This window comes from Pezoporus flaviventris, unplaced genomic scaffold (genome assembly GCF_033815535.1).
Source record: "Pezoporus flaviventris isolate CSIRO_AGI_PZ_B2104156 unplaced genomic scaffold, CSIRO_AGI_Pfla_v1 ptg000006l, whole genome shotgun sequence".
Taxonomy (NCBI): Eukaryota; Metazoa; Chordata; class Aves; order Psittaciformes; family Psittacidae; genus Pezoporus; species Pezoporus flaviventris.
Genome location: NW_026892554.1, coordinates 11,598,008 through 11,625,614, shown reverse-complemented (window position 1 = coordinate 11,625,614; position 27,607 = coordinate 11,598,008). Strand labels below are relative to the sequence as shown.

At 39.8% G+C, this 27,607-nt stretch overlaps 2 protein-coding genes and 1 long non-coding RNA gene across 5 annotated transcripts in view; 2 read left to right on the top strand and 1 right to left on the bottom strand.

Moving 5' to 3' along the window:
- The window catches only part of LOC133265962 (uncharacterized), a 28,540-nt gene extending 24,248 nt beyond the window's left edge, over positions 1-4,292 (bottom strand). Inside the window, exon 1 of the long non-coding RNA XR_009742202.1 lies at positions 4,172-4,292. This is a non-coding gene — a long non-coding RNA (uncharacterized LOC133265962). The remainder of the gene's footprint in view (positions 1-4,171) is intronic.
- The window catches only part of SLC12A1 (solute carrier family 12 member 1), a 46,994-nt gene extending 37,989 nt beyond the window's left edge, over positions 1-9,005 (top strand). For both annotated transcript variants that reach the window (XM_061446925.1, XM_061446926.1), the window contains exons 23-26: positions 2,225-2,311; positions 4,208-4,343; positions 6,648-6,715; positions 7,716-9,005. In XM_061446925.1, coding sequence (XP_061302909.1) covers positions 2,225-2,311; positions 4,208-4,343; positions 6,648-6,715; positions 7,716-7,851 — 427 coding nt within the window. In that variant the 3' untranslated portion in view covers positions 7,852-9,005. The remainder of the gene's footprint in view (positions 1-2,224; positions 2,312-4,207; positions 4,344-6,647; positions 6,716-7,715) is intronic.
- A 7,188-nt stretch (positions 9,006-16,193) lies between these two features.
- DUT (deoxyuridine triphosphatase) lies at positions 16,194-25,984 on the top strand. 2 transcript variants are annotated; one of them, XM_061446922.1, is made up of 7 exons: positions 16,194-16,353; positions 16,882-17,044; positions 17,889-17,980; positions 19,071-19,115; positions 24,165-24,239; positions 25,140-25,210; positions 25,640-25,984. In XM_061446922.1, exons 2-7 carry the CDS (start codon positions 16,884-16,886, stop codon positions 25,694-25,696), a joined length of 501 nt encoding a protein of 166 aa, XP_061302906.1. In that variant the 5' UTR covers positions 16,194-16,353; positions 16,882-16,883; the 3' UTR covers positions 25,697-25,984. The 2 variants fall into 2 exon arrangements, with proteins under 2 accessions (XP_061302906.1, XP_061302905.1); XM_061446921.1 differs by lacking the exon at positions 16,194-16,353 and adding an exon at positions 16,419-16,539.
- The last annotated feature ends 1,623 nt before the right edge of the window (positions 25,985-27,607 follow it).

Here is a 27,607-nt window from a genome sequence, read left to right as displayed (position 1 = left end):
CAATGTAAATGGTAATTACCAAAGGAAACTCACATCCAGCAATTTTTCCCATTAATAGCTCATATTCCCTTCTCTAGAGCAGTGGTCTGCACTCTGTAATGAGAATATAATTAGTTTTATGGGATTTACATGAGATTGTCCAGTTAATAATAAGTGAAATTGCACATGAAGTTTCTCATATGCAAATACCATAGACAGATAGCTCACATAAATGTGATTAACCATGGTAAAATGTAAAGAAGTTAAAGAGCAAGTTAATGAACTTTAAGACCAAGTTGATTTGACTTAGCTTTTTAAAGAAAGCCTAGATTTCATCATCATCATTCATATCCAAGCAAATGAAAGGTACTAATATAAACTCACTTTCATCATCACTGTATGATGACCTTTCCTTCCAAAGCACTTTGCACACTAGAGATACAGACACTTCACCACAGGTGGAAGCAGGCCAGTTTGGGATGGAAGTCAGTGACTGCAGCAGCACCATGTAGTGAGTTAAAAACCAACATATCCAACAAAAATTCCAGTGGAAAACAAGAGCAATGGGTGCAAGGACAGGAGTCAGAATTTAGCCAGGATCACTACAACTATGACACAGTGTCTCAAAGACAGCTACCACAGGGATGCTCCCTTAAGCTTTTGCTTTCACCTAAAGCAAACTTTACTCCAGTGTTGTTCTGCCAGTTGCAAGGATTACCCTAAAGTTAACATATTTCTGTAGAAGAGATCCACAAGTGTTTGTACAGGCTATTCTTATCACTGGGTAAAAAAAGCCTTGCAGCTGCTCAAGCACCTGCAGGGAAGCATTCTCAGCTCCCTGCCCACACTCGACTGTTCAGGACTGAACCAGTGCATAGATCTAGGATCTCAAGTCACCAGAGTTTGAGAGACATTAGGAGGTTTTGGCATCCAATGGGATTTGTCAAAACATGACAGATCTTCACAGGGCCAGTTCTGGCACCTGTATACACTGCTTGTCCTACAAAAGCCAGAGTGAACAGCAGTCAGTACAATTGACAAAAACCTTGTTTGTCTCCAAAAACACTGAAGTGTATGCATTTCTACCTAAATACTAGCTTTCCTCAACAGCATATGCTACCCACCACACACAGAAGCCTTCAAAGAGACAAATCTGGAGGCCAGGTGACTATTCCATTCCGCAGGTACATTTGACACAATGACATCCAACTACAATTTCATCCATCATATTTCCAATTCAGAAATTAAATTTATCTGGACTCTTGCTAACATGGAATTCCCCAAATTAAAACCCTTCCATAGAAGTTGAGACTGTTCTTTTTTTATGTTCAAAACAAGGACTGCCCAGAGGGACATCAAAATTTCTATAAGCAGTATATAGAAAAAAACAGTATAAGCAGTATATACTATAAGCAGTATAGCAGAAAAAAACAACAAGTAAATTCTCAGGTCATATAAGCTTATCATGGTTTGCTCCTAGGAACTTTCTGACCTTTTCAAATTCCAAAGCTTACATACAAAAGCAAACAAACAAACCAACCCACAAGAAAAGCCTCCTCCCAAAAGAAAGGAGAGGGGGGAATACAAGTTCCCTACTGTGCTTCAACCAAAGGCAAAACTGACATAACTAAACCTCTCTACCCTCAGCACAAACACATACAAAGTTATAAACTATTCCTCCTACCAACTGGGGCAGAAAAGCAAATTATTTAGTTTGATGACAATACGTAAAGACAACATATGAATAAATCAATACAAATTCATAAATGAAAAAGATTTGTTAAGTACTGCACACCAACCTTCCAGACCCAATTTTCACCAGCACATACCAGTGATGTATATATTCCATGCATAAAATTCTGACAAGAGAACAGACGCCCTCTCCAAGTGTTGGAGAATTCTGTCCTCCCACATTTTGAGTACTTTTCCTTTATAATTCAAAGCTTTGCAAAAACTTGAAGCACCATTTTCTCCCAAAATGTAAACACCGTGCCCTCTATTTATTTCAATATTTTGTGATTTTCATCGATTGCCAGTTAAATGAGTTATACTACAGCAATCACATCAATCCAGCTCTGTAATCAGAAACTGAAACACTAAGGCATTTAAAATAATTTGTCATACAGTTACAGATAATGAGACAAATGCATTTGATATCTTAACTCATTTATGAGTGCTCTTTGATGCAAAACACTCAAATACAGTTCTCTCTTTTGAGATAAAATGTTCTCTCTTTTGTTTTCAGGATGGCTTCACTTCTAAGCAAATTCAGAATAAAATTTGCTGATATTAATATCATTTGTGATATCAATATAAAGCCCAGCAAAGAGAGGTAAGAAACATTACCCAAACCCATTACTTAGCAGCTGGCCTTTATCAGGAGCTTGTTTCTTTTATGTTGAGCATTTGAAAAAATTAAAACAATCCACAAAGAGTAATAGTGACAATTTATTACAATCATTTTCTAAAGTACCTTGAGCAGGAGAAACAAACAGAACCACAACCTAAAAGGTCAAAACTAGAGGCAGCCTTTTTCTTTACGATTTGATAAGACTTAATTTTCATACAGACTAATTAAACACCACACTTATGAGCCACAAAATATAACAGGCATTTTATTATGGCTTTTCATATCTATTTAGGTTGCAACAGACTTCTCTTCACCGTATCATTCAGTCAGTCACAGTTCTCTTGCAAACTCTCCATCTTTGCCAACTCAGCCTTCTGGGTTTTACCATGAATTCCTAACTTAATATTTTTCTGGCCAAACATAAGCATGCTTCTCCTTTCCTATAAGGACATTATTATAATACTCCCCTATCACCAAAACATAATGAATGTTCAATGCTTGTCAAAATTAACTTGCCTACAGAATCAATGCTGTCAGGCAGAGGTTAGGAAGTTGGTAGAACAGAGCTCAGGAAGCTCCACCTCCAACTATATTAGCTAAATAAAAAAATAAAATCTTTATGCCCTGGTTTTAGAAAACATGTCATTATAGAAATCGCCCATTTCTTCTGCTTTATGTAGACAAAAGTAGGTGCTAGATACCTAAAGTCACTTATTAGTGCCCTCCATTTCCCAGTTAATATTTTTAAATATATAAAGAACTGTGCAGAATACTTCTCTTTTTTCTAGTACCATGCAGTGACTCTACATAAATAAAAGCTATCAAAAAGAGTCTGTATCTGGCATTAACAAACCATCATATTTGCTGCATCAGCACTATCTGAACAGAACAAGCAAATACCGCGCCAGACACCTGCGAGACCAGGGCAACTCTCTCCCAGCTGGAATCCCATTTATTTCACTCATATTAAGGGGATTATCACTATTTTAGATACCAAAACAGATATACTCAGGATGTTGACAAAGTCTCTGGCAACTTAGCAGCAGCAACGTTAAATACTACATGTACTTATATTTATACCGCCTTTAACCCATCTCTTGACTTCCTGGCCATACAGCAAAGTCCAGCCTGTGCCCAGCCTCCTGTTTCAATTCACAGTGATACCTGTCAGCATAAAGTGCACATGGAAATAGATTTACAATAATATAAAAGAAATTTCCTGAAGTCTCTGTGGGACAACATAAACTTTAAACAAAGGGGCAAGAAGGGAAGTACAGAAGGATGATAAGCTTCTCTGGATGATGACGGTCAAAAGCTTCAAGAAATAAATTGAAATTTAGAGAGAAAAATCTCTGGAGAAGTGCAGAAATTAACACAAACCTGATCCTCCATATAGCAAAAAACCTACAGCATCTCCTTCAGCCCCTTGCCACAGGAGATACAGTTTTACTGAAATGGAGAAACAGGTGATATCAGTCAACTAATGCTAAAACAATAATAAAAGCTCAGTATTTATGAGGAGACCCACACTCATTGTTGACATTAGTACCAATGTTCTGCAGTTTGGAGTTACTGTAGAACTCATTTCAATATTTTTGCTACAATTTGAGGAAAATGCAGAAAAATCTCTGTAACTACAATAGGCCAAATGCGGTGTTTAATTATCCTCAAATAACCTTTTAATTACCCTCAAATAACCCCAACATACTGAAGTGGCACAGATATAACTTAGGGCACAACGTAGCAAAGAATAGTTAAAAGATTTTGCACATTTTTCTGCTACAATTATTGTCAGCGAGGCCTGCCATACACAATGTCTGAAATAAGTTAGTGAGTTCATACCCTGCAGCAAGGCTTCCTTTGTAATTCCTGTTTCAGCTGGAAATTCTTTGAAGAGATGATTGAACCATATCGCCTTCATGAAAGCTGCAAAGATATAACAACTGCTGAGAAATTAAAGCGAGAGACTCCATGGAAAATTACAGATGCAGAGCTGGAAGCATTCAAGGAGAAGGTAAAGCCTTGTCTACCTTTTTACATCTGTACCTTTTCTTACACTCCAGATGTTTGAAGCGATTAGTAAGAAAACGTGAAATACCAGACACAGAATTGGAAACATGACACGTACAAACCTGTACTTGATATTTACAAATTGGATTTATATTGTAAACACTGCGGAGGTGTGTTACGATTGCATTATTCAGCACTCTGTAAGACCTTGGCATGTTTACACAGTATTTTCCAGGCTGATGAGAAGCTCTTCCCACATCAGGGCCAGCCAGCCAAAAGCCACCTCTGAACCAGAAGCCACACAATACTGTGCTAAGCCTGAGCTAGTAACATCTGCCGAGAGGTTTCTTGAATGGCTCCACTGTTCTAGAGCTTGAACGTCTTAAAGAGTGTAATTCCAAACATTCACTACTTTGGGACATTTAGAACTGAATCCAGACCCTACCACTGCCTCTAGAAATTTTTCCAAAGGCAAGATTTAACATGGATTCTTACCTCAATGGCAGAGTGAAGACTAAACCTGCCCTCAACGCAGGAGCTCTCCCACAGTTCAGAGGCACTCCAAGGCTGATTTTGGCTGACCCACTGGGTGAATTCAAGCCTGGGCTGCTCTTTTAATTTTGTTGGAACATGCCTTTTTAGTAATGAACGGCACGGCTTCATCAGGCTAATGCCAAAAGGATACTGCAAACTCTTCCACCTTTAAGAGACAAGTTCTCCTGTAACTCACAGAGAATTAATCTAGCAGTTTTATTTATGGTTCCTGTCGGATTAACCTGAGTGCACTGAGAGTTTAGTTATCTCCACTTTATGGTGCTCGTTAACTTCCTCAGTGGAGCAACGATTGTGAGCCTGAGCTCAGAGCTGCTACAGGTCACAGCCTGACATATTAACATAAGCTGAAATCAATGGTGATTTAAGATAACACACTATACTACTGACTGCAGCAGCTGGGAAGCTGACTGACTGCTCACTGTATTACCCTTTTCATAGATTTGATAACCAGAATAAAGCTATGGTAGTCTGCTGTGGGCAGAAAGATTTTAAAGTACTCTCAGCATAAATCATCAAAACTTGGGAGTCAGAGCCCTTAGAACATCTCAGTATAAAAGACATCAGGAATATAACCCCCAATAGACACACTTGTGTGCAGAACCATTAAGGATTACAACGGGGGAAAAAATACATGATTAAACCTGGTCTTGGCTGGGTCACTAAGGAACTGGGAAAAAACTCACAGGTTGAAAGCAGTCAGCAATATGAAAATGCAAAATCTCTCTATAAAATAAGAACAGCAACAAAAAGTTCAGCTTACACACCTGGAAAGATGTGTCCTTTATCTTCAGAAATAAGGCAGTTCTGGGAATTTCATGGAGGACATTCAAAGACATTTAAAATTCAAGAGAGAAAACCTCCGAAGCACAGATAAAGGGTGATGTTATAGAGTGACTCTCATGAGATAACCACTGGCTAAATTAAAAGATTCTTACCTATATAACACATGTAAAAGAACAGCAAAATTTCTGTAGAGAAGGCAAATTTAAGGTCTGGATGGAGAAAAACCAGCTTTTTACCTTCTCTAGGGAAAGAGAGAACAATTTATATGACCAGTTAAGATACATCTATCTCCCATGCTGCAATCTCACTGTACACAAACTTGCCCTGGTCTCTTGTTCCTTATGACTTGTGTTAAGTTAAAAAACTCTGAGGGCCTGAGCCTGACCATAAAGTAATCTTGGCTGAATGTCAAAGTAACAGCCATTTATGTGATCTGTAGAAGTCCATACACATACACAATACATAAAGCAGCTAAGTCTTACTCCAAACTCCTGGTCTTTTGTTTAAGAGGTGAATTTCTGGCAAGATGCTCATTTACACACTGACTTTCAGCTCTGTCAGCATGGTGGCTGGCCACTTAGAAAACAGATGAATTAATACATTAACTACTGTCAAACAATAGCACAAAGGAGTCTCTGTCTAGTTCCTATACCCCATGGCCAAAGAAATACTTAAAAACTACATTTGAGCCAGCTCTGGTACTGCATCAGTACAAAAAAAATTCCCATTCCCAGGAAAACTTACACAGTGGTGAACAACTCTGCCCCCCACATAACTACACTAATCAAGAAGCAAGCTTAGCCTCATATTTTGACATCTTTATCACTCTGGACCACAGAGCAGACCTGGCTTTCAATGATGCCAAAGCCACAGGAGAAAGCAACGGATACTGTAGCCATGCACAAGGCACCAGAACTGAGGGTCCCTGACCTAACCATTTTTTTTTCCTTCTTTTCCTGTTTTGTTTCAGAGTTACCGCCAAGTCCGTCTGAATGAACTCTTACAAGAGCACTCAAGGGCAGCCAACCTCATCGTCCTGTGAGTTGCAAGATTTTGGTTCTAGCTTAGAGAATAATGTGTAAATGGATCCTGGACTAGAGCAACAGAAACACTTGTGTTAATGCACCGAGGGCAAAAATAATCTTTTAAGTATGTTTTGACTGAGAGTTCTCTGATACTACACTGAACATGACTCTTTCTTTAGTAGATCTTCATATCTTAAAACAAAGCTCTACTCGTGTCAAAAATGTAACACCCAACATGTAGCTTTGCATGTGAAGATTCCATCTGCTTACTTACCTGCAGAAAATACATATTTTTCATTATTTTTCCCCAACTATTAACAACTTGAAGGTAGAGAAAGGATTATTTTGGTTTGCACATAATAAATGGAGTTGTTAGGCAAGTTCTCCTTGGAACTTTGAAGAACTGAATAAGGATGGTGCAATTGCATAAAATTACAAAGTAAAACAAAGCCATTTTCAGATTCTATGTTTTGTTAGAGCCACATATTTTTATACACAGTTTCAATAAATTAGTATTTATGGTGCACAGATAAACCTCTTTAGCTCTATTAATTAAGTCTCCAATAACGGTTATCAGGTAATGTTCACCATAAATTGACCCATACTTTAAAACTCTCATCTCACAGTAATTACAGATCAGAAAGTCACTTGATGGACTGTAACGCTGTGCATGTACTGTATTTTTTCCTTTAAAAAAAGATCATATTATACATGGGTTTTAAGACCCCAAAAATGCTTCTTTACCACTTTAGGGTTACAATCACAAGCAATCCATGTCCAGTACAACTAGCCATGTTAATGACATTAACCAGGTGAACAAGAGCTTGCAGGATTAAGCCCTAATGGTAGCTTTGTGCTTTATAAGATTAAAACAATCTCATATAGTCTAATTATGAATATTCAGAACTGTAAATGAATAGCTGATATTTTCTAGTTAATACTTAGTGACATGCGTGTTATCAGAACTACCCCTGTCTTCATAATGCTAATTTCATTTTTCTCTTTCTAAACAGGAGCCTCCCAGTGGCAAGAAAAGGAGCAGTGTCTGATTACCTGTACATGGCTTGGCTAGAAATTCTCTCCAAGAACCTTCCTCCAGTCTTAATGGTCAGGGGCAACCACAAAAATGTACTGACCTTCTATTCTTAGAAAAACATCAGTGCCTAGAATATCCCTTGCTTGATTTTAACACCTATGTTTTTAATAGCAGTGATTTATTAAAGATGCTTTTATCTAATACAGATCTAAAAACTAATTACTTGACAGAAAGCTTTTCAACAATCCAAAGCAATACAGTAAAGAGTTAGACAAAAACAAAGAAAAAAGTAAATGGTCCCTGCTGATGTTACACCAATACAGGCAAAAGAAGGAAAATCTACATACATATATATATATCTCACATGAGACAGCAAATATTTTGAACACAGAAAGAAGAAATTCCATTAATTTTGAAAGGTATTGAAAATGCTTTTGATATTTATCCCAGAAAGCCAAAATTCACTGCTACAATACAAAAAGCACTAAATCTATAAATAACTTCTTTCAAATTGCATTGTCATAGTTGCTAACAGACACAGGAGGATTCCAGTGAAATGCACTAACCTGGGAGAGAGAAAAAGAACCTGTATGGTATCACTCAGGTCAAAGTCATAAACTGATACAATGCAAGTAGAATACCCATGATGCTGTTTAATTCTAATATTGCCAAATTAAGACGTATGCCTACAGCAGATGCTTTTACCTAAATTGTTATGCTAATTTATGTTAATTCAAATGCGTCTAATTAATTGACAAACAAAAAAGTTATCTATAAAAGATACAGACTTTATATGACAAGACCTGATAATTTTCAAGCTCTGACGTGGCATAGAATGCATGACTGTAATAATTAAATGTGATAAGTAAATTTCACAAAGAAAATAGTGAAATACTAAATACTCTCACAATTTTTGCTATGAATATTAGGGTTAATGCAGTCTGACATTATATGTTGGGGTAATATATAAAGTGATTTATGTGATTAGAAAACAACAAAAACTCCATTAGCTGAGTTGAATGCCTTATTTTTTGATTTATATAAGGTATTTCTTTTATTTTTAGACTTTCTAAATAATATTCATTATACACGAACTTAAAGGAAATCTATTAAGTTGTGTAAGTTTTCTCTTTCCTATTCTGCAACATTATAGTACTTTATAATTTCAGCTGTCGATAAAAGCAGCTTCTCTTTTTAATGGGGAAAGCTATATCCTGTGTGTAAGCATTACTTAAATTAAAGACCAATAAAGAATGCAGCTATTTAATTACTATAGTTCTGTAACTCCTTTGCAGAGATCGACTGAAATCTAAGCCCTAGGAAAGCCAGGGGACCCTGAATTTCACTACATGTTTATTTTCAAGCAGGCCTCATTTCCATCTTTGCTTGAATTATTAGAACTTAACCTGTGGAGGATCTAGCACTCTATCTCCAAAAAAGACAAATATTTGATGCTCATATTTTTCCAAGTTGAACAGCAGCAATTCAGCATAACATGGTAATGTAGCCCAATAATCCATGTTTTATTTTCTCCATCTATTAAAAGTAGGATATGAAATACTGATATTTTCTCATAATGTTCTTCCCTCACTCCTTCTTGCACATTTACAATCAGGCTGAAGGATCGTTTTGCAGTTTAACTGCATGACATAGATATACAAGATACTCAAGTTTCCTAGAGATACTGGGCTTCCTGCACAGCTTTGAGCACGCCAAATCTCACATTCTGCACCTGCAAAACAAGGAAATTACTCTCGTCCTTCGCAGTGATGCTAGCAACAACACAGGAGCTTGTTGCATGCTGTCAGGTCCTTCCACCTTTGTAGAATTGCAATTGCCACCATCATTTCCATCTCACTTTCAACACCAACCAGGAATAGTCTGAATGTGGTACCCAGACAGTCAATGCAAAGAAGAAGAGCTCTTATGTAGACTCCATTTAGGCTTTCTGTGAGTGTATTTCTTATCTGCAGAAGGATCTGGGAGAATTGCACACCTGCATTAAACTCTTCAATCATGTACATGAGCAGGTATTCTTTCCTAAATATTCCGAAATACTGTAATTCTCAATTGACAGGGAACATCAAACCAAACTGACCTGGGGGACATAGGCAGATTCAAAATACGAAACAGCAATGGCACTTGCAACAGTATTTGCAATTCTCTCTCACAAACACATCACTCGTTTCTAATGTGGGCATTACAAGAATAAATCTCAAGAGACACATTTCTAAATTAACAGCATCAAAAACTAAGTACTAACATACACATCTGTGTAAACTCCTTGCTCTTTGACCATGACTGATTAGAAGATGTATCCATACAACTTGCTAGGATTTATAATGAGCATCACAAACTCTAGACACAAGAGCACTTCACTATCTGAAAGTGTTATTTCCACAAATTCACATGAAATCTCAACACAGCAGTTTCTTAGGAGCTTCTATTTCTTGTTCCTCACCACAATTTCCAAAGCATGTGCACAACCAATTTGGAGAGCATACTAATTATGGACTATTGTAAATTGCAACTTCAATTGCAAAATTTAGTTAGTCCACCTACCTCCTTTCCCACTCTGTAACAGACACTTCCTCTTTTATATAAATTATGCATAAAACAACTGCTGAATTTTAATCACCATGTTAGTAACTGAATTCTAATTACAAGTTTGACATCTCTCGAAAAAAAAAATATGACTAAAGCTGTCTAGCACATTTTGAGCTCATATCACACTACCAACTCTGCAGGTTTATATAATGTAGGGTTGATCTGATCAGCCACGACACAGGTAAGAGTAGATAAGGCAACCAGGGACATTAAAGTGTGAAAATACTACTGCAAGCAAGAACAAAGAATATTTTGACTCTTCCTCAAAAGCCTAAGCATTCTGCACAGCTAAGCTTGTGCCTAAGGGCCTTTTAAAATGATCCACTGCTGCTCCTCTCATCAGTGAATCTTACCTTTCCCTTCAGGAGCTCCAACAGGTACCATAGAAAGCATTTCACTACAGTTCAGACAATACATTTTCCTTAAATCCTTTTGCAACCACTGGCAAGTTGCCCATCTTGATCACATATCCCTCCAGGCACAGTGCTTAGAAATGTTAGTAGGTGTCTCCACCTAGGCTCCAGAACAGCTTTCTTCCAACTGTTACTAGGTTTTCAGCCCCAGCAGAGATTATTGGGGGAGGGGGGGCAAAAGTTGTTTATTAGTTCTATTTTTAAAATCAGCAACCCAATAGCACAAGTATAAAATCTACCTAACCAAAAAGGCATCACATTCTGAAGATAAATAACTCCAACTGCTCAAGCTGCATTGTGCAAAGAACATGCCACTACCATACTTCGCACCCTAATGATCATAATAACAAATTACAAAGCTCCAGCCACTTGCATAGTAAATGTCACGTCTTAAACCTCTGAAATTTTCAATACATCTTTGAAAAGACCTACCAAAAGCCTTCTTGGTTAAGCAAAATGTATCAGGCTACCCTTCATTCTCAGAAAACCTGGCCATTCCTCAGCTTTTGTCTTTCAAAACAATTCCATGATCTTCTTAAAAACAAAAGCAGTTTCAGCAACTAATGAGCAGTTTAAAAGCAACAGACATACAACACGTAACACAAATTAGCACTCAAGTTATAGATATGGGGCAAACAGTTACAGAGTTTTAGCTATTAGTGACTCATTTAATTCCCCATACCTGTTCATCACCTGCTCTCTGGCAGAGGTCCCTGATTTACCAACAGAGCTGGGAGAACAGAATTTGAGCAACCCCCAGCCTCTTCAGCTTGAGGTGCAGTGGTGTCCCTCAAACTGCTGCTTAACATAGTTTGACTGTCACTGGACTTCAATTAAGTGACTTAGGATCACTCTCAGGACCTGATCTTTGTCTCCCCAGCAACCAGATTTTACCTTTTATCAGAAGGACACTAAACCCTTAATGTGCTGCAAATGACTGGCTCAGCTCTCAAGTTACAGGTGAGGAAACCTTGTTTGTAACAGTGCGGTTCAGCATACATCAGACCACTGTAAACACCTATCATTGTGGTACCTGGTTGGCATGGCCACTTGGCAGCTATGTAGCCCAGCAAGACTGCATGGCCAGCTCTGCTGAGGGAACATCTCACACTGGGCCTGACTCTGCTAGGAAAAATGGAAAATGTAGCTCTGCCAGCACAACAACAAACAAATACAACAAGTTGTAGCTCACATTCTGCACAAACAAGAAGAGCAATAACCCACAGTCATGCCACTGCTGGAATTTCATCAGAGGAAATTCAGTTTCAAATGAAATAAAGAAAGAAGGTTTTTCTGGAACAGAGTAAAAAGCAATGGCAAAATTTCACAGCCCCCACACGGTACAGCAAAACACACGATCAAAAATAGAGCTTCATTATAAGTAAACATCCTCACAGCAGCCTTTTAAATCACAAGCCTTAATCACTGTGAGAAAGACAGCTGTTCTAAGTTACACTGGGTGGGCAATCTGTCTGTTAAAGCCACAGTTTTCTTCTAAGAAAAACGCTCAATTCTAACACCAAAACTTCAGTGGGGAGAATTTTATGGATTGTTGTCCTGGAGAGAAGGTCTGTGTTTCTTTCTGCGCACAACAAAGCAGCCTCCACTTCTGCTCTTAATCTAGGTAAAGGGCAGATAATTTCAGTTTGTCTCGTTGTTTTTCAAAGGCGGGAGTAAATGCCCAGTGGAGAGCAACACTAATCAGCAATCAAGAAGGCAGTAATGTTGACCAAGGGACTATTTATCTACAGAAGAAACAGCACATTCCAGGACCCACACAAACTTTCCCAGACTTCAAGCAGCTGGGTTGTTTTCCTTGTAAAGATCTGTGGGAAAAAGAAGTGTCACTCAGCTAAAACCTTTCTCCTTGACAACATGTTTGGAGGACTCCTCCTATCTATTTTTCATGGACTTTCAGGATACCATAGATGCTGTTTAGAACCCAGCCTGCCTCACTGAGCCAAACTATTCATAAGATTAGTCCTTCTCTACACTATAAGGCAGGTTGCAGTTGTAACCTCTATGAAGTTCTGCTTGTATAAATAACCATTTATAATTGGGTACTCATGTGATACAACTTAAATTCTTATAAACATCAGTCTGTGGATGGCTTACCTCAGAATTCGTAAAATATTCTAAGTAGCTTTTTCACATGGGTCTATGATACATACATACACATCCTCATTCAAGCAGTGCTCACTATTAACCTGCGGATGAAGCACTCCATAGACAGATAGGAAAAGCCTCACGCTCACAGGCCCTTGTTCTCATGGGGGACTTCAACCACCCTGACATCTGTTGGAAGGACGGTATGGCCTGGCGCAAGCAATCCAGGAGGTTCCTCGATTGTGTAGAAGACAACTTCCTTCTGCACGTAATAGAGGAGCCGACAAGGAGAGGTGCCATGCTTGACCTCGTGCTCACCAACAGGGAAGGGCTCGTTGGAAACGTGACACTCCAGGGCAGCCTTGGATGCAGCAATCACAAGATGGTCAAATTTGAGATCCTCAGGACAGTGAGAAGAGCGTGCAGCAAGCTCACTGCCCTGGACTTCAAAAGAGCAGACTTCGGCCTCTTCAGGAACCTGCTTAGGAAGGTTCCATGGGATACAGCCCTAGAGCCCAAGACTCTTGGCTGATACTCAAGGATCACCTGCTACAAGCTCAGGAGTGTTGCATCCCAACCAGAAGGAAGTGCAGCAGGAGGGCCAGGAGACCTGCTTGGATGGATAAGGAGCTCCTGAGGAAAATTCAAATGAAAAAAGAGGCTTATAATAAGTGGAAGTAAGGACAGGTGGCCTGGGAAGAGTACAGGGGTGTTGTCCGGGAAGCCAGGGACCAGGTTAGGAAAGCAAAGGCCCAGTTAGAATTAAACTTAGCTAGAGGTATTAAAGATAACAGGAAGGGATTCTACAGGTATGTAGCAAATAAAAAACAGACTAGGGAGAATGTAGGCCCCCTCAAGAAGCTCTCGGGAGAACTGGCTACACAGGATTTGGAGAAGGCTGAGGTTCTGAATGGCTTCTTTGCCTCGTTCTTCACTGGCAAAGGCTCTGACCACACCACCCAAGTCTTGGAAGGCAGATGCAGGGACTGTGCAAATGGAGGAGCTGGCAAATGAAGTTGCGAAGCCACTGGCCATCATATTTGAGAAATCATGGCAGTCAGGTGAAGTTCCTGATGACTGGAAAAAGGGAAATATAACCCCCATTTTCAAGAAGGGAAAATGGATGACCGGGGGAATTACAGAGCAGTCAGTCTCACCTCTGTGCCTGGCAAAATCTTGGAGCAGATTCTCCTGGAAGGCATGCTAAGGCACATGAAAATCAACAAGGTGCTTGGTGACAGCCAGCATGGCTTCACTAAGGGGAAATCCTGCCTGACCAATTTGGTGGCCTTCTATGATGGGGCTACAGAACTGATGGACAGGGGTAGAGCAGTTGATGTCATCTACCTGGACTTGTGTAAAGCGTTCGACACTGTCCCACACGACATCCTTGTCTCTAAATTGGAGAGACATCAATTTGATGGATGGACCACTCGGTGGATAAAGAACTGGCTGGATGGCCGCACACAAACAGTTGTGGTCAATGCTCAATGTCCGGCTGGAGACCAGTAACGAGTGGTGTCCCTCAGGGATCGGTGTTGGGACCGGTCTTGTTCAAAATCTCTGTCGCTGACATGGACAGTGGGATTGAGTGCGCCCTCAGCAAGTTTGCCGATGACACCAAGCTGTGTGGTTCGGTTGATACCGTGGAGGGAAGGAATGCCATCCAGAGGGACCTCGACACGCTTGTGGGGTGGGCTGATGCCAACCTCATGAAGTTTAACCATGACAAGTGCAAGGTCCTACACCTGGGTCGGAGCAATCCCAGGCACAGCCGGGCAGAGAAGAGATTCAGAGCAGCCCTGTGGAGGAGTTGGGGATGTTGGTTGAAGAGAAAATGAACATGAGCCAGCAGTGTGCGCTTGCAGCCCAGAAAGCCAACCATATCCTGGGCTGCATCAAAAGGAGTGTGACCAGCAGGTCGAAGGAGGTGATCCTGCCCCTCTACTCTGCTCTTGTGAGACCTCACCTGGAGTATTGTGTGCAGTTCTGGTGTCCTCAGCATAAAAAGGACATGGAACTGTTGGAACAAGTCCAGAGAAGGGCCACGAGGATGATCAGGGGACTGGAGCACCTCCCGTATGAAGACAGGCTGAGGAAGTTGGGGCTGTTCAGCCTGGAGAAGAGAAGGCTGCGTGGAGACCTCATGGCAGCCTTCCAGTATCTGAAGGGGGCCTATAGGGATGCTTGATAGGGACTCTTCCTTAGGGACTGTAGTCATAGGACAAGGGGTAACGGGTTAAAACTTAAAACAGGGGAAGTTTAGGTTGGATATAAGGAGGAAATTCTTTTCTGTTAGGGTGGTGAGGCACTGGAATAGGTTGCCCAGGGAGGTTGTGAATGCTCCATCCCTGGCAGTGTTCAAGACCAGGTTGGACGAGGCCTTGGGTGATATGATTTAGCGTAAGGTGTCCCTGCCCACAGCAGGGGGGTTGAAACTACATGATCTTAAGGTCCTTTCCAACCCTAACTATTCTATGATTCTATGATTCTATTAAGACTGAAGAATGGCAATAAAACAAACCGCAAATTGGGGGGAATATTTTTCACAATTGGACTGCAATATGTAGCAATGGTTTCACTGCCATCTGGCTGCATTTGAAACATGTAACATAGCAAGGAGACAATCACATACACTTGAATCTTTAAAAAGTCAAAGAACAGTTGCTTGACTTAATCTAGACTGCTCCATCCTGTGTCTACTTTGCACGAAGAAAAATACAGCCATCAGAGTGCTCAAGGCCAAGGAGGAGGAGCAGGGGCAAGAGGGGCAGCTGAGAGATGAGGGGCATCATGAGGGGAGATCATGAGGGGAGAGCAAGGGTGGCCATGGGGGCAGATCTTGAGGGGAGGTAAAGGGTGACCATGAGGGGTAGGGGGCGGCAGCTACAGTGTGGGTCACTATGGGAAGAGATAAGGGGTGGCTGTGCGAGGGGATCATGAGGAGCATTTTTCAGATGGGATGGCAAAAGAGAGCAGCCAATGCCAACATCAAAGATGGTGAAATCATTAAAGGATTCTGCTGTGAGACTGAAGAACAAGGCATGTGGCGCATTGATGGGTTTTGCTATCTGCCGCCTCGACAAGGAGGGGAAGCGGTTTTGCCTTCCTACGGCAAACGCTTCTGCCGCTGCCTGAGCGTGCAGGTTATTTCAGAAGGACGCAGGGCAGCACTGTCAGACGCCACGCATTCCTGCTGTGCGGATCAAAAACGGGGCTGGGGGACGCGGCAGCTCTGAAGGGGCTGTAACAGCCCCGGACACACCGAAGGCGCCTCCGCGCTTCTCCCCGGCACCGCAGCTCGGTGACACGACCACGCTCCCGCAACGGGCCCGGGGCCCGGGCCCCGCCCGCCGTGCAGCCTCAATTGCGTCCCCCTACAACGCGGAACGCCGGCGGGGTCCACCGGCAGGACAAGCGCCGACTTGTCCCGCGGAGGGCAGCGGTGCCGGGCCACTGGCGGAGGGACTGCATCGCGCCGCAGGACAGGTAGAGCCCGGGAAGGGGAGGAAGCGGGAAGAAGGGAGTGCCGCCGCCCTCCGCCTGCGCGCCGCGGGCCTGTTACCGCCGGACCGCCGGGGGTTGCGCCTGGCGGCAGACGGCGGCACGGCCCCGCAAGGCGCGGCGTTATGCTGTCCCGGAGCATGAAGCTGTTCTTGCGGCTCCGCTGGAGCAGTAAGGGAACAGCGGGAGGCGCGGGGGGAGCACAAGCTGCCCGGGCGCATTGCGGGCCGGCCGCGACCAGGACGGGCCACGATTCGCCGGGACCGCGAGTTCCCCCCTTCCCCGGCGGAGACACCGGTGCCTTCCGGGGCACCTCAGGGCCGGGGGTTTGGGCGCTGAGGAGGAGCCGGGCGAGGCCATTCTCACCGGCGAGGGGTGGCAAGGGTGCACCACGCAGAGAGCGGCCGGGGAAGAAGCGATTTCCCCCTCTGCTTCCGCCTTCAGTGGGCTGCGCCGCCTTTTCGCGGGCTTTTTCCTCACGGGGTGTCTGTATTCCCTTCTCGTCCCTACCAGCGATGCCTTCCTCCGAAGCCGTGCTGCAGCCGTCCCCCAGCAAGAGGCAGAAGGGCTCGGTGCCCGGGGAGCCCACCGCTCGGCTCCGCTTCACTAAGCTGTCTGAGAACGCCTTCTCCCCCTCTAAGGGTTCTGCTCGGGCTGCGGGCTACGATCTGTACAGGTGAGGGTACCCGCCGCGGGAAGGGGCCCACGGTACGCTCTGGCCCGTCCCGGCCCTGCCCGCTTTTCCCTGGGGACAAGCGCTGCCACCCCGTTTAGCGAGCCATCATGACTCGAAGCTCCGGCGGCTGAGAGTCCTCATGCTGAGAAGAGCCCCCACGAGAGGCTCGCCCACCCTGTGAAGAGCTGGCCTGTTCGTTAGCTCCTTGCTTCTCCATCCCTCTCCCTTGGTTTCCAGAGACCTGTGGTCCAGTCATGCTGCAGCATCGAGTTCATCAGGTAGCGATGCAGTCTTGACACATCAGCCCGAGCTGCTGTTGGCATCAACATTAACTAGTACCTTCCTGGGTAGTGCATGTGGCCCTCCCTGCCAGCGCTTATGCTTTTCTGCTTTCCTCATGGCTGTTGAGTGCCACGTGCCAGAAAACGTTGTGGCAGTTTGATAATGCTGGTAACCACGTGGGTTGCTGTGTACAGGCTTAAGGTTGGGTTTGCTTGAACTTAAAATAACCATTGGTCAGTAATATCTGAAGCTAGGTATGTGGTGGTTTGCATAGGGCTTCTGTGATCAGGTACAATCACTATATCTGTGACCACTCCTATCTTCCCTTTTTTAGTATTAAAATAATCAGCCCTTTTTTTCCTTTGCCCAGCTTCCTTCCTGAAGCTTTGCTGCACCACACTTGACACTAGTATTTTTGCCTTTACAGCTGGGTTTTTTTTTCCCCTTGTTCCAGTGATGCACTATACACCTGGAAAAAGTCCATTTCATAAGGAAACATTTCAGTTACAGAGAAAATTTTCAGAATACCCTGTATAAACTAGTGTGTGTTTCTTTAATATAGTGCTTATGACTGTGAGGTACCACCCATGGGAAAGGCTGTAGTGAAAACAGACATTCAAGTTGCGCTTCCTTCTGGATGCTATGGCCGAGTAGGTAAGTAAACAGATTATAAAAAGGCTGCAGAGTCATTGTACCACTGGTTTGACACCATCCTCTCCTTTTGATTCTGCCTAAAACTTTTAGAATTAGTTTACACAAAAAAAAAAAAAGCCTCACAGGCTGCATAATTTATTATTAAGCTTTGTAATAGACATTTGCTGTCAAATACACTTGAGGTTTGTATGTCAAATGACAAAAAAAAACCACTAGCAAAAATCATAATCTACATACAACTTAATAGGCTATTCAGTAGTTCATTATTTCTCTGCAGTTTCAGAATTCAAATCACAAAGACCAACAGATAATGGACATGCAGAAAACACATGCTTTAGTGTTTAAAAATTAATCCTGAAGTAAGAGTACTAGTATAGTAGAATTTGACTACTTTTTATGACAGAGTACTTGAGAGAACCTGGCAAGATACTGTGTTAGTTGTGTTAGTTTTGTGAATTCTTTTTCTGAATTACGTATAAATTCTTTAAAAAAAAACAGTAGTTACTCCAATGGAAGAGCATGATCAGAATTTGTGTGTTGTTTCATATGAAAGGAAAATGCATGTGTCTAATCCCAAAGAAAAATTTGAAGAAAGGTGAGTTTTAGCACCTCAAAGTAGGTTGTCATAATAAAAACAAAGCTCTGTACATAATTTGTGTCTATTTCTTAGAAAAATGCTTGCCAAATACTGTTTTCCATCATCACTTGAATGGATGATGGAAACTAATAATCTTTTGAGATTATGCCAAACCAGTGGTAGTACCAAAAATAAACCAAGATTAGACAGTTGTTGTCTGTTGCAGCTGCCTACCTTGGGGAAGCCTACTGTGCACATGGTGGTCTAAACAAAGATATGCTTATATCACTTAAAGATAGATTGCATTTTTGTTGTAGCCTGTAGCAGCTGTCATTTTGTTTAATATGTACATTAACACAATAGTTCCTGTAAAATCATGTTTATTTTAGAAAGTCTGTGGAAACAGTTCTTGCTGCCATGACTGTGTAAATGTACTATGTAACCTATAAATACTGTGTAAGAGTTCTAAAATAAATAAATTATTGTACTTACAAAACAATTCTTGTTTTCTAGCACCACGTTCTGGTTTAGCTGCAAAGCACTTCATAGATGTTGGTGGTAAGATTTTTGTTCTTTTCACTAAGACTTTGTAAACCTTACTGCAGAAGTGCCTTAATTTCACATTGTAATACATGCAAATAAATAATGCTAGCTTCAGTGATGGTCTGGGAAAAGGAGGTAAGTGGGTAATACCTCATAGAGCCACTGCATTGTAATTATTTTAAGACCTGCTGAATTAGAAAAATACTACTTTTAAAAAAAAAAACACAAAAACCAACCCAAAACAAGACACCCCAAAAAAAAAAACACCAGACCAAAACAAAAAAACAGTATGACTTTTTACATTCTTTCTCCATTTTGACTAAGTGTGTGATTCTTCTCAGTCTAGTGTATAATCTGAATAATTAAATCAATAAAACATAGATATTCTTTTAAACAGAGAATAGTAACGATATTCAAAAGGAATGAAGATGGCACTGGAATACACCATTACTGTGGGTATAATTGATTATTAGGATGAAAAGAGCTTTAGTTTACTCTTACTGATGAAAATGTAACAAATCACTTAAAGCAAATGAAATTTAAAGTCATAAATTTTTACATTAATTGACTTAAAAATTGAAAGTGTTTTGAAACAAAACAAAATTAAACCCCCACTTTTACAAGTCTTTACTGTTCGGGGTGTTTTGCTCAGTACTACCAACAGCTTTGTTTTGCACAACAGGGTGTTTCTTTAAATATTTTGAGCTTCTCATTAATCTTGTTTAGAAATTCATGGATATCTCCTCAAAAGCAATTGTTACAGGCATATCTATAAGGAGGCCTTCATGAAAGTCTTGCTATGCTTTTGTCATATAACTGCAACATGAAGTAAATGATGTTGAAAGTTCTATTCCACTTTTGCAGTGGGGCTGATGAGAGCACAGGCAGATTCTCTTTAACTATTGTATTATAAAATGGCATCTACATTGCACAGAAGTTGTCGCCGCTAAAATGACTGTAGAGTTATTCTGAGCACAGATGTAACCACAGCAATTTAACTAGCATAAGTGCATGTTACATGGTTCTAATTATACAAGAATACAGTTTAAGTTAAATAAAATGTGTTCTGCCACCTAAACCCCTAAGCAATTAATTTTTCTGACAGTAGCGAAGGAGAAGAACTCAAAACTACATTTCTGATATGATGATGTAAAGAAGATGCATCTAATGGATATCTTCAGAAGTGCTGAGTGGCTGAGAGAATGAATTTTTTCTGAGCACATTATAATTTGAGTTATAATGGAAGTTGATAAGAAAAGCATTTTACTTACCCTGCAGAAGTATTTTTGTCACAATGAGGGCATTACCCGTCTAAGTAGAAATACACTGCCAGATGACCTAAGGATCAGGGAGAACATTTGGGATCATGCAAGAATATATTCAGAATTCACATCTGCTAGGTGTAGATGCTTTCCCAGCAAGTAATATGCCCAACTTCTGACAGAATAAAACAGAATGTCAGACTGTCATTTCCAATGCATGATTTTTTCCAAAACTTACTTAGATGATTTCCACCCAATACACCTAGTGCCTTAGTTGTCAGCAATGTATATATTTATTGCAACTTGCTGTTCCAGAATAACATGATGCCAAGGATGTTAATATGTTTTGCCAGTACACTCAATTACATAGAGCGAGTCTGTGACCCTGTACAGAAGGAAAACTCATCAGATCTTCCTAGGTCATATTTTCTTCTTTCTTTAATACAAATAGTGAAATTTGAACTCAAAATCCACATTGTGGTTAAACTTGGTAAGACTATGTCAGTGGAGGTATAATACATTTAAAGAGAAAATGATTAGTAGGGAATTCATTTCACAGAATGTTTAACTAGCTGTGCCTTTAATGGAATTTGAAATTATCATGGCTTTGACACCATGCAGACACCAGTCACTCAGCCCAGCATGAGACTAATTGTTTTGGCCACAACACATCTTTTTAAATGTTATTTTCTTAATACATAACTTCAACTCTAATTGTTTAAAGTTCTGTTTGTATCAGCTTTGCTTTTAAGGAAGAAGCCTGCTTTTCCTCTCTGCATCCTATGGATATATTTCATCCTCAGAAGCGTGCAGAAAGTACAATTCTTGTCTGCTAGAAAATACATCCAATACAATCTGTAGAACCACTGCAAGATGTTTACTTTATAGCTAAGCTTAGAAAATTAGAGTTGTAGTGAGAGCCTTTTTTCCCCTCTAGCGCATAATACAAGTGACTTTAAGTTTTCAGTATGGCTTTCAATTCAGCCACAGAAATATTCATCTGGCTTTTCCATTTTTACTTGTCTGATAGTTTTCAAGTCCTAGAAAGCCAGTCTCTAGCAGTAGTCAAATAGGTGATCAAACAAATCTGGTGTCTGTTTATAGAGCTATGTGTTGATGACAGCCTTTTCAACAATACTTGTAAAATTAGTGTCTATACATAAAGCTGAGGTTGTGCTAATGCTATTGTTTAAAGGTCGAGGAAGCATCTGGCTAGATTCATTGTAAATCAGCATAGATCAATTGCAACACTCCTTTCCAGGGAAAAAAAAAAGCAAAACAAACCAAAACCAACCAACCAACCAAACAAAAAAGGTCTGGGGTTTAACAAAGGGTAGAAGTACTAATGTTCTGTTAAGCTCCAGTTACTCCAATACAAGTTAAGTTTCAGATACTACTGAGTTTTCTCTCCCAGAAAATAGCAGCAACATCTGGTAGATCAAAAAGCTTCATTAGTGGTTGAGCACTAACCAGTACATCAAGTGCAATTTTTGTCATTATGTAGAAATAAACTTTCTTACTGTCAGAGACCTGAAGACAGAAAAGCTAATTTAGAATGACTTCAAGTAGCCCCAGTTGTTCTTTTATAAATTTTCTTCAGATAATTCTGGAAGAACTGATAGGCAAGACTTTCTTCTAACCATACTATTTTAATTGGTACATTTTATACATATAAAATCATAATTTCTATTGGAATAGAACTAGTAATCGAATCAGTTTTGAGTATTGTCTTAGAGTAGAATACTGTCTTATAAAAGAAATAAAGCTGTCCATCGTTATTTTAAATTAGCAAATTCCATCATCGATCTCTAGTGCATAGCAATATATATCCCATCTTATGGTCTAGGAAAATGTTGTCTTAGCTGTAGAGAAACACTTGAGAATGGATAAATTCTTAATTTGACAAACCAAAGAGCTCATGTTTGTTGGGGTTTTTTTTAATGCATTTATGAGCATATGTACTTAATTTTTTATGTGCCAAATCTGAATTCTGGCTTCCAGTTCTCCGGCTGATTGCCTCACATGAACAAATACACCAAATTAACAGGAAACTGAATTCAGAATTTGAATGATGCATAGAATTATCTGTGCTGCTATTACAAGTTTGTTGATTCTCTCTTTGTAATGCATCCATGTAGCATGGACTCAGTGTCTCCTATTGTATGAAAAAAAAAGCAAATCATCTGTGTAGCGGTCTTCAGCTATTGTCACCCCTGGTTTAGCAATTAATGTAAGGGCTGTAAGTTTTCTGATATATTAAAAAGGAGGAAGGAGTAAGTACTTCCCTAGAAATAAGAAGGCAAAATTTTCATGTTATTGTTTTATAGTTCAGCCTTTTTTGCTTATACACTTGACACTTGCACGTAGAATTTTATTTTTAATACTTTAAGTATTCATTTGCAACACTGAACTGTGGTAGAAATTGTGCAAGGAATCTGTGATCACCAGTGAAAGTGGTGTCCTGTGATCCTCAATTTAACTGATGGTATAGTTGTTACTTTCTGAAGGCTGGTCTAACCTAAACCAAATGAACAGCATGAGACCTGTGCATGTAGGTTCTGTACATCAAGCTCTCTGAATCAGCTGAACTGAATGTTACATTCAATAATTTAATTTTATTTTTCTTGAAAACTTCCATGCACACCAACCCCTATGTATTGTGCACTGTTACTGCTGAGAGTGCTCTGTAATTAGGGCCCCTTCAAGAAATTGTATGCAGTTAAATACCTGTGAGTTATCTGGAAAAATGGTTTTTTTTTTCTGAATTTTCAGAATTCGGGATACTCCCAGTATTACTAGCACCTTAATTAGGAAGCTGTTCAGAAATGTGATTAGATTAACCTATAACACTGCAAGAGAAAGAGCTGTGTAAATACCTTTTACATACTAGAACTAGTGCAGACATTGTACAGTAACTGTGGACCATATGTACTGCAATATTGTCACACAGCTGAAGAAAAAAAATACCTCAGTTTTCTATTCTTAAATATGTATGTTGTGGTAAAACATTAAAACTTCAAGGTATAGTCATGCTACGATTTCCTCTAGGGTTTATAATCTCTAAAGGTAGTACTTTGTGTGATAGTCTGGGAGTCTTGGAATGACATGTAATTGTAGAATACAAATTACTACTGCAAGGAGACTTCAAAATACATACTTTAGTCTGCAAGGAAGCCCAAACTCCAGTTTTCTTACTGCAAATGTGCTTCCTGTGTCTGGAGAAAAACTCCAAAGAAGCAGAATATGATTATTTTAATGTATATTCATAGATAATCTTCTGAACTATGTATTAATAATTAAATAAAATGTAAGAGGAAGCTTTTGTTACAGTATTTATACTTAAATGTAGCTGAATGACAATTCCTTAAAGCTTTTGTTCTTTTACCCTGCCTGAGGTCCAGGGTTTGGATCTGCACAAATCCATAGCTCTCAAATAAAATGTTAGAGTTTAAAAACAGATTTCTGCTTGATGCGCAAAAAGCTGAAGTTAGCAGAACAAATGGAGCTTGAATTTGGTCCAGCTGTCTTGATTTCAGATAGTGTATTACAACTAAAATTAGTAGCACACTAGTAAAACACTTTTTGATATGTGATTGTGTTTTTTCAGTTCTTTTTGCAGGACTGATTAGCATTTCTAGATATTTCAGGGTTTTCATATGTATTGTTTAATTGTGCACAAGCAGTGCAGAGGACGTCAATACGAGGTACTGCAATCATCTGCTAATCTAAGCCTTATCTAACCTACTTACCTATTGCACTAACAACATTTATTAACTGGTTATCCCTCTATCCTTTATGACAGCTGGTGTTATTGATGAGGATTACAGGGGAAATGTTGGTGTGGTACTCTTCAACTTTGGCAAGGAGACTTTTGAAGGTAAGTGTTAAGCTTGGCAGAGCCTGTTTTCAGCCCTCTGACTGGAAATGAGAAAATAATTTTTCTTTAAAAGTCTCTCAAGAGTTACAGCTAGCTGAGAACAATTTTCTTCTCACAGTTAATAAAACCATAGAAACTTAACAATGCCCTGTCAAGGAAAGAAAAAAAGATTCCACAAACCACCCAAAAAAACCCAAAACACACTATCACCACCACACCAAACCAACTCAGCTTAGCTAAGCTTTAGATTCATGAGCTGTAGTGAAGCACAACTTTCTATTAAGCTGCTTTCTTGCTCCACAAAAAATCACCAAACATTTAGCTGATTAGTATGCGAGATAAAAACCTTGGAAACATGAATAATAAAGGTATGATTTTTCCCTTAATCATGCTATCTCTCTGCAAACAGTTTTAAGCCTCAGGGCCAGTGGTTTTGCAGCCTTTTCTGTCACTTCACAGCACAAGCTACTTCTGGCAGTTCTGTGAACCAGTTTGCTAATCAGAAAATCTGTTTTCCTTTTATCAGTTCAGGATTTTTTCCTCCATAGAAATCAGTTTCTGGGACTAGTTCACACAAGGAGTTACATCATACATAGAGCTCTCTTCATCTCTGCAGTATTTATGCATAATGATACTTAATATACCACAGTATGGGTGGCAGCAGGAATGAGGGGGAATGCCTTGAGCTGGTACTGCTCCTGAAACTTCACCTTAAAAGGACTTAAAAACAAGTTTATCTTATCCTGTGTTTTTCTGTCACTATTAATTTCTGTCTAACTATGTTTCAAATAAGTGTTTGCACTTTAGTACATTCTGATACTCTCAAAAGAGGATTATCTAAGCTTTTTATTGCTGGTTTACTTTTTTGAAGCAACTAATAATATTATAATTTCATTGCAGTCAAAAAAGGGGATAGGATTGCGCAGCTCATCTGTGAACGCATTTACTATCCTGAGCTAGAAGAAGTTCAAGTAAGTTGCCAAAAGAAAGTATTTCTCAATTTTCAGTAATTAATAGTTGTAGATAGTTCTATAGAAGCTGAGATTTATGGCCTAAATACTTTGCTTTAAAACTGCGTAGTAGCATTGCTACTTGAATAAAAGTTTTGTTGCTTTGCATACATTTATATTGATTTTTTTTTCTCTGTAGTTTTCAGAGTTAACAGGTACTTGAGAAACACTCAGTATACCCTATAAACAATTGTCTCTCAATGTAGGATTTGTTTAAACTTGTACAAAAGGTATTCTGAAGTCTTTAACAACATTTTTTTGTTTAATTTCTCAATTATACCTATTGTTACGGGTAAATGTACTTTCCTGTATGATAGACCTTATCTGTTGTGTAGAAACAAAAGGGAAGTTAAGACACTAAACCAACTTACCATAATTGATGTCTTTCAGGCTCTGGATGACACCGAACGTGGTGAAGGTGGCTTTGGTTCTACTGGAAAGAACTGAAAATTATTTGAATATGTATTCTAATTTTTAAGTTATTTCTAAATTTTCATTTGAAACAGAAGTGGGATTTTGGTGCACATGTAAAAAAAAGTTTCATTCAGACTTACGTGTATTTGTCCTGTCCATTTTTATAGGCAGTGAATTCATCTGCATTATGGGTAAATGTGCATGACTAACTTGATTGATTAGTTGATGTGTTGTTTTTGCTTTTTAGATGTACAGTCCTTGGTAATAAGAACTCATTGCTTATGTTCTGATTATGCTCTAATAAACTTAAAAATAAATTAATTATTTGATTTTATTTTACTTACCTAAATTAAAATGGCTGATTGTTCCTGTGCTAGTTTGTGTTAGTCTTCTAAAAGCTATCTTCTGTGTAGCTCAGTATTTCATGCTGAGGGCTTATTTCTTACCAAATCAGTGATAATGCAGGTATCAATATGACTTCCCCCTCTGACCCCTAAATCAGAATAAGGCAAAGATCTTTAATACTGTATCTTCTACAGCCTGTGAAAATACTTGTGTTTCTGTTCAAGCCCAAAGTTCTGTCTTTGATCCTTTGCTGATCCTCAAACAGCTGTTTTTTCAGCTCTCTATTAAAAGATAGGAATAGTGATTGAGCTAAGTAACTCAAGTCATCTGGAAATAACTTATATAGTAAATAAATGCTATGAAATATGCTGTTGAAATACACGTTGACAAATTCATTAATAAGTCACTGTATGGAAGAAAGATTCTGAATTACTGAAGTAATACACAAACTGATTTTTTCAGTTCTGTTTTGACTGCTTAACATAGAACTCTCTTGGAATTTGTCCTGAACCCGATTGCTTCTTTAACTGTAAGAATCCCTTAATGACTCAAACTCTCAGGTGGAAGAACATGCACACGAGAAGGACAAAAGGAAAGAGTCTTGAGTATTTGGCCACTTAACAGAAAAGGATTAGAAAAGGTTGTGATGCTCTCAAATGTATTCCCCCCCCATCTGCTTGTATTCTCCTTTTAGATTTCCTTAGCTGAAAGGTCACAACAGTGACTTGGCAGCGCTGAAAGAAGTCATCTTTGACTAGGGTAGAAGTCCTTTCTTCTATGTGCATTGTATGCTTACCAGCATTTTCTTTTCCCCCTCCACTCCTACCACAACACTGTACTGTCTGAACCTAGACCTTCATAAGCACATTTAACACATCAAAGCCTGTTGTAAGCAAGAAGTACATCCTACCAGTGATGTTTTTCATTAATTGGAAAAGTTGATCTTAACACTAGGTTCCTTCTGTTCTATAACCTGCCAAAAGGAACTTCAATTACCAAAAGATATTAAAAGACCTTAAAATAACTGTTATCCTTTTGTGTAAAAGGTTTTTCTCTAGCTGCAGTAAGTTGAGAGCAAGTTTAGGCTTCTCTTTTGTTCCCTCTCTATTCCCAAAGCAAAAAAACAGGAGGGGATACACTGATGAAAGTCCTTCTTAAGAGATACTACAAGATGATCTCGCTTGAAACAGCAGGCTACAAGGAAAAAGTTGATACTTCTCTGTTGTACCTGTTGGAAACTGATCTTGTTTCCGTTTTGAAAGTAATACTTCAGGTTCTAACGTAAGAAGGAACGGTATTTGCTAGAAAAAGCTCTGTTTCAGAAGCTATCTCAGATGCACAAGGAAGAAGCATAAATTTACAAATCAATGCCTTCTGTAAATTGTTAGCATACAGACTGTTATCTAAGTGTCTACCAAAAAAAGCTCCCTTATTTTGACAATTGGTATAGTTGAGTTCCATTCCACCATTTCTCAATACTTTCCTATAGAACCATGAAATGAGTTTTAAGATTTTTGCAAGGCTCTTGCCAGTAGGACCCTGGAAAAGCCTCTTCATCTGACACAACAAATGCTTTCACGCTCACCTCCACACTGAACT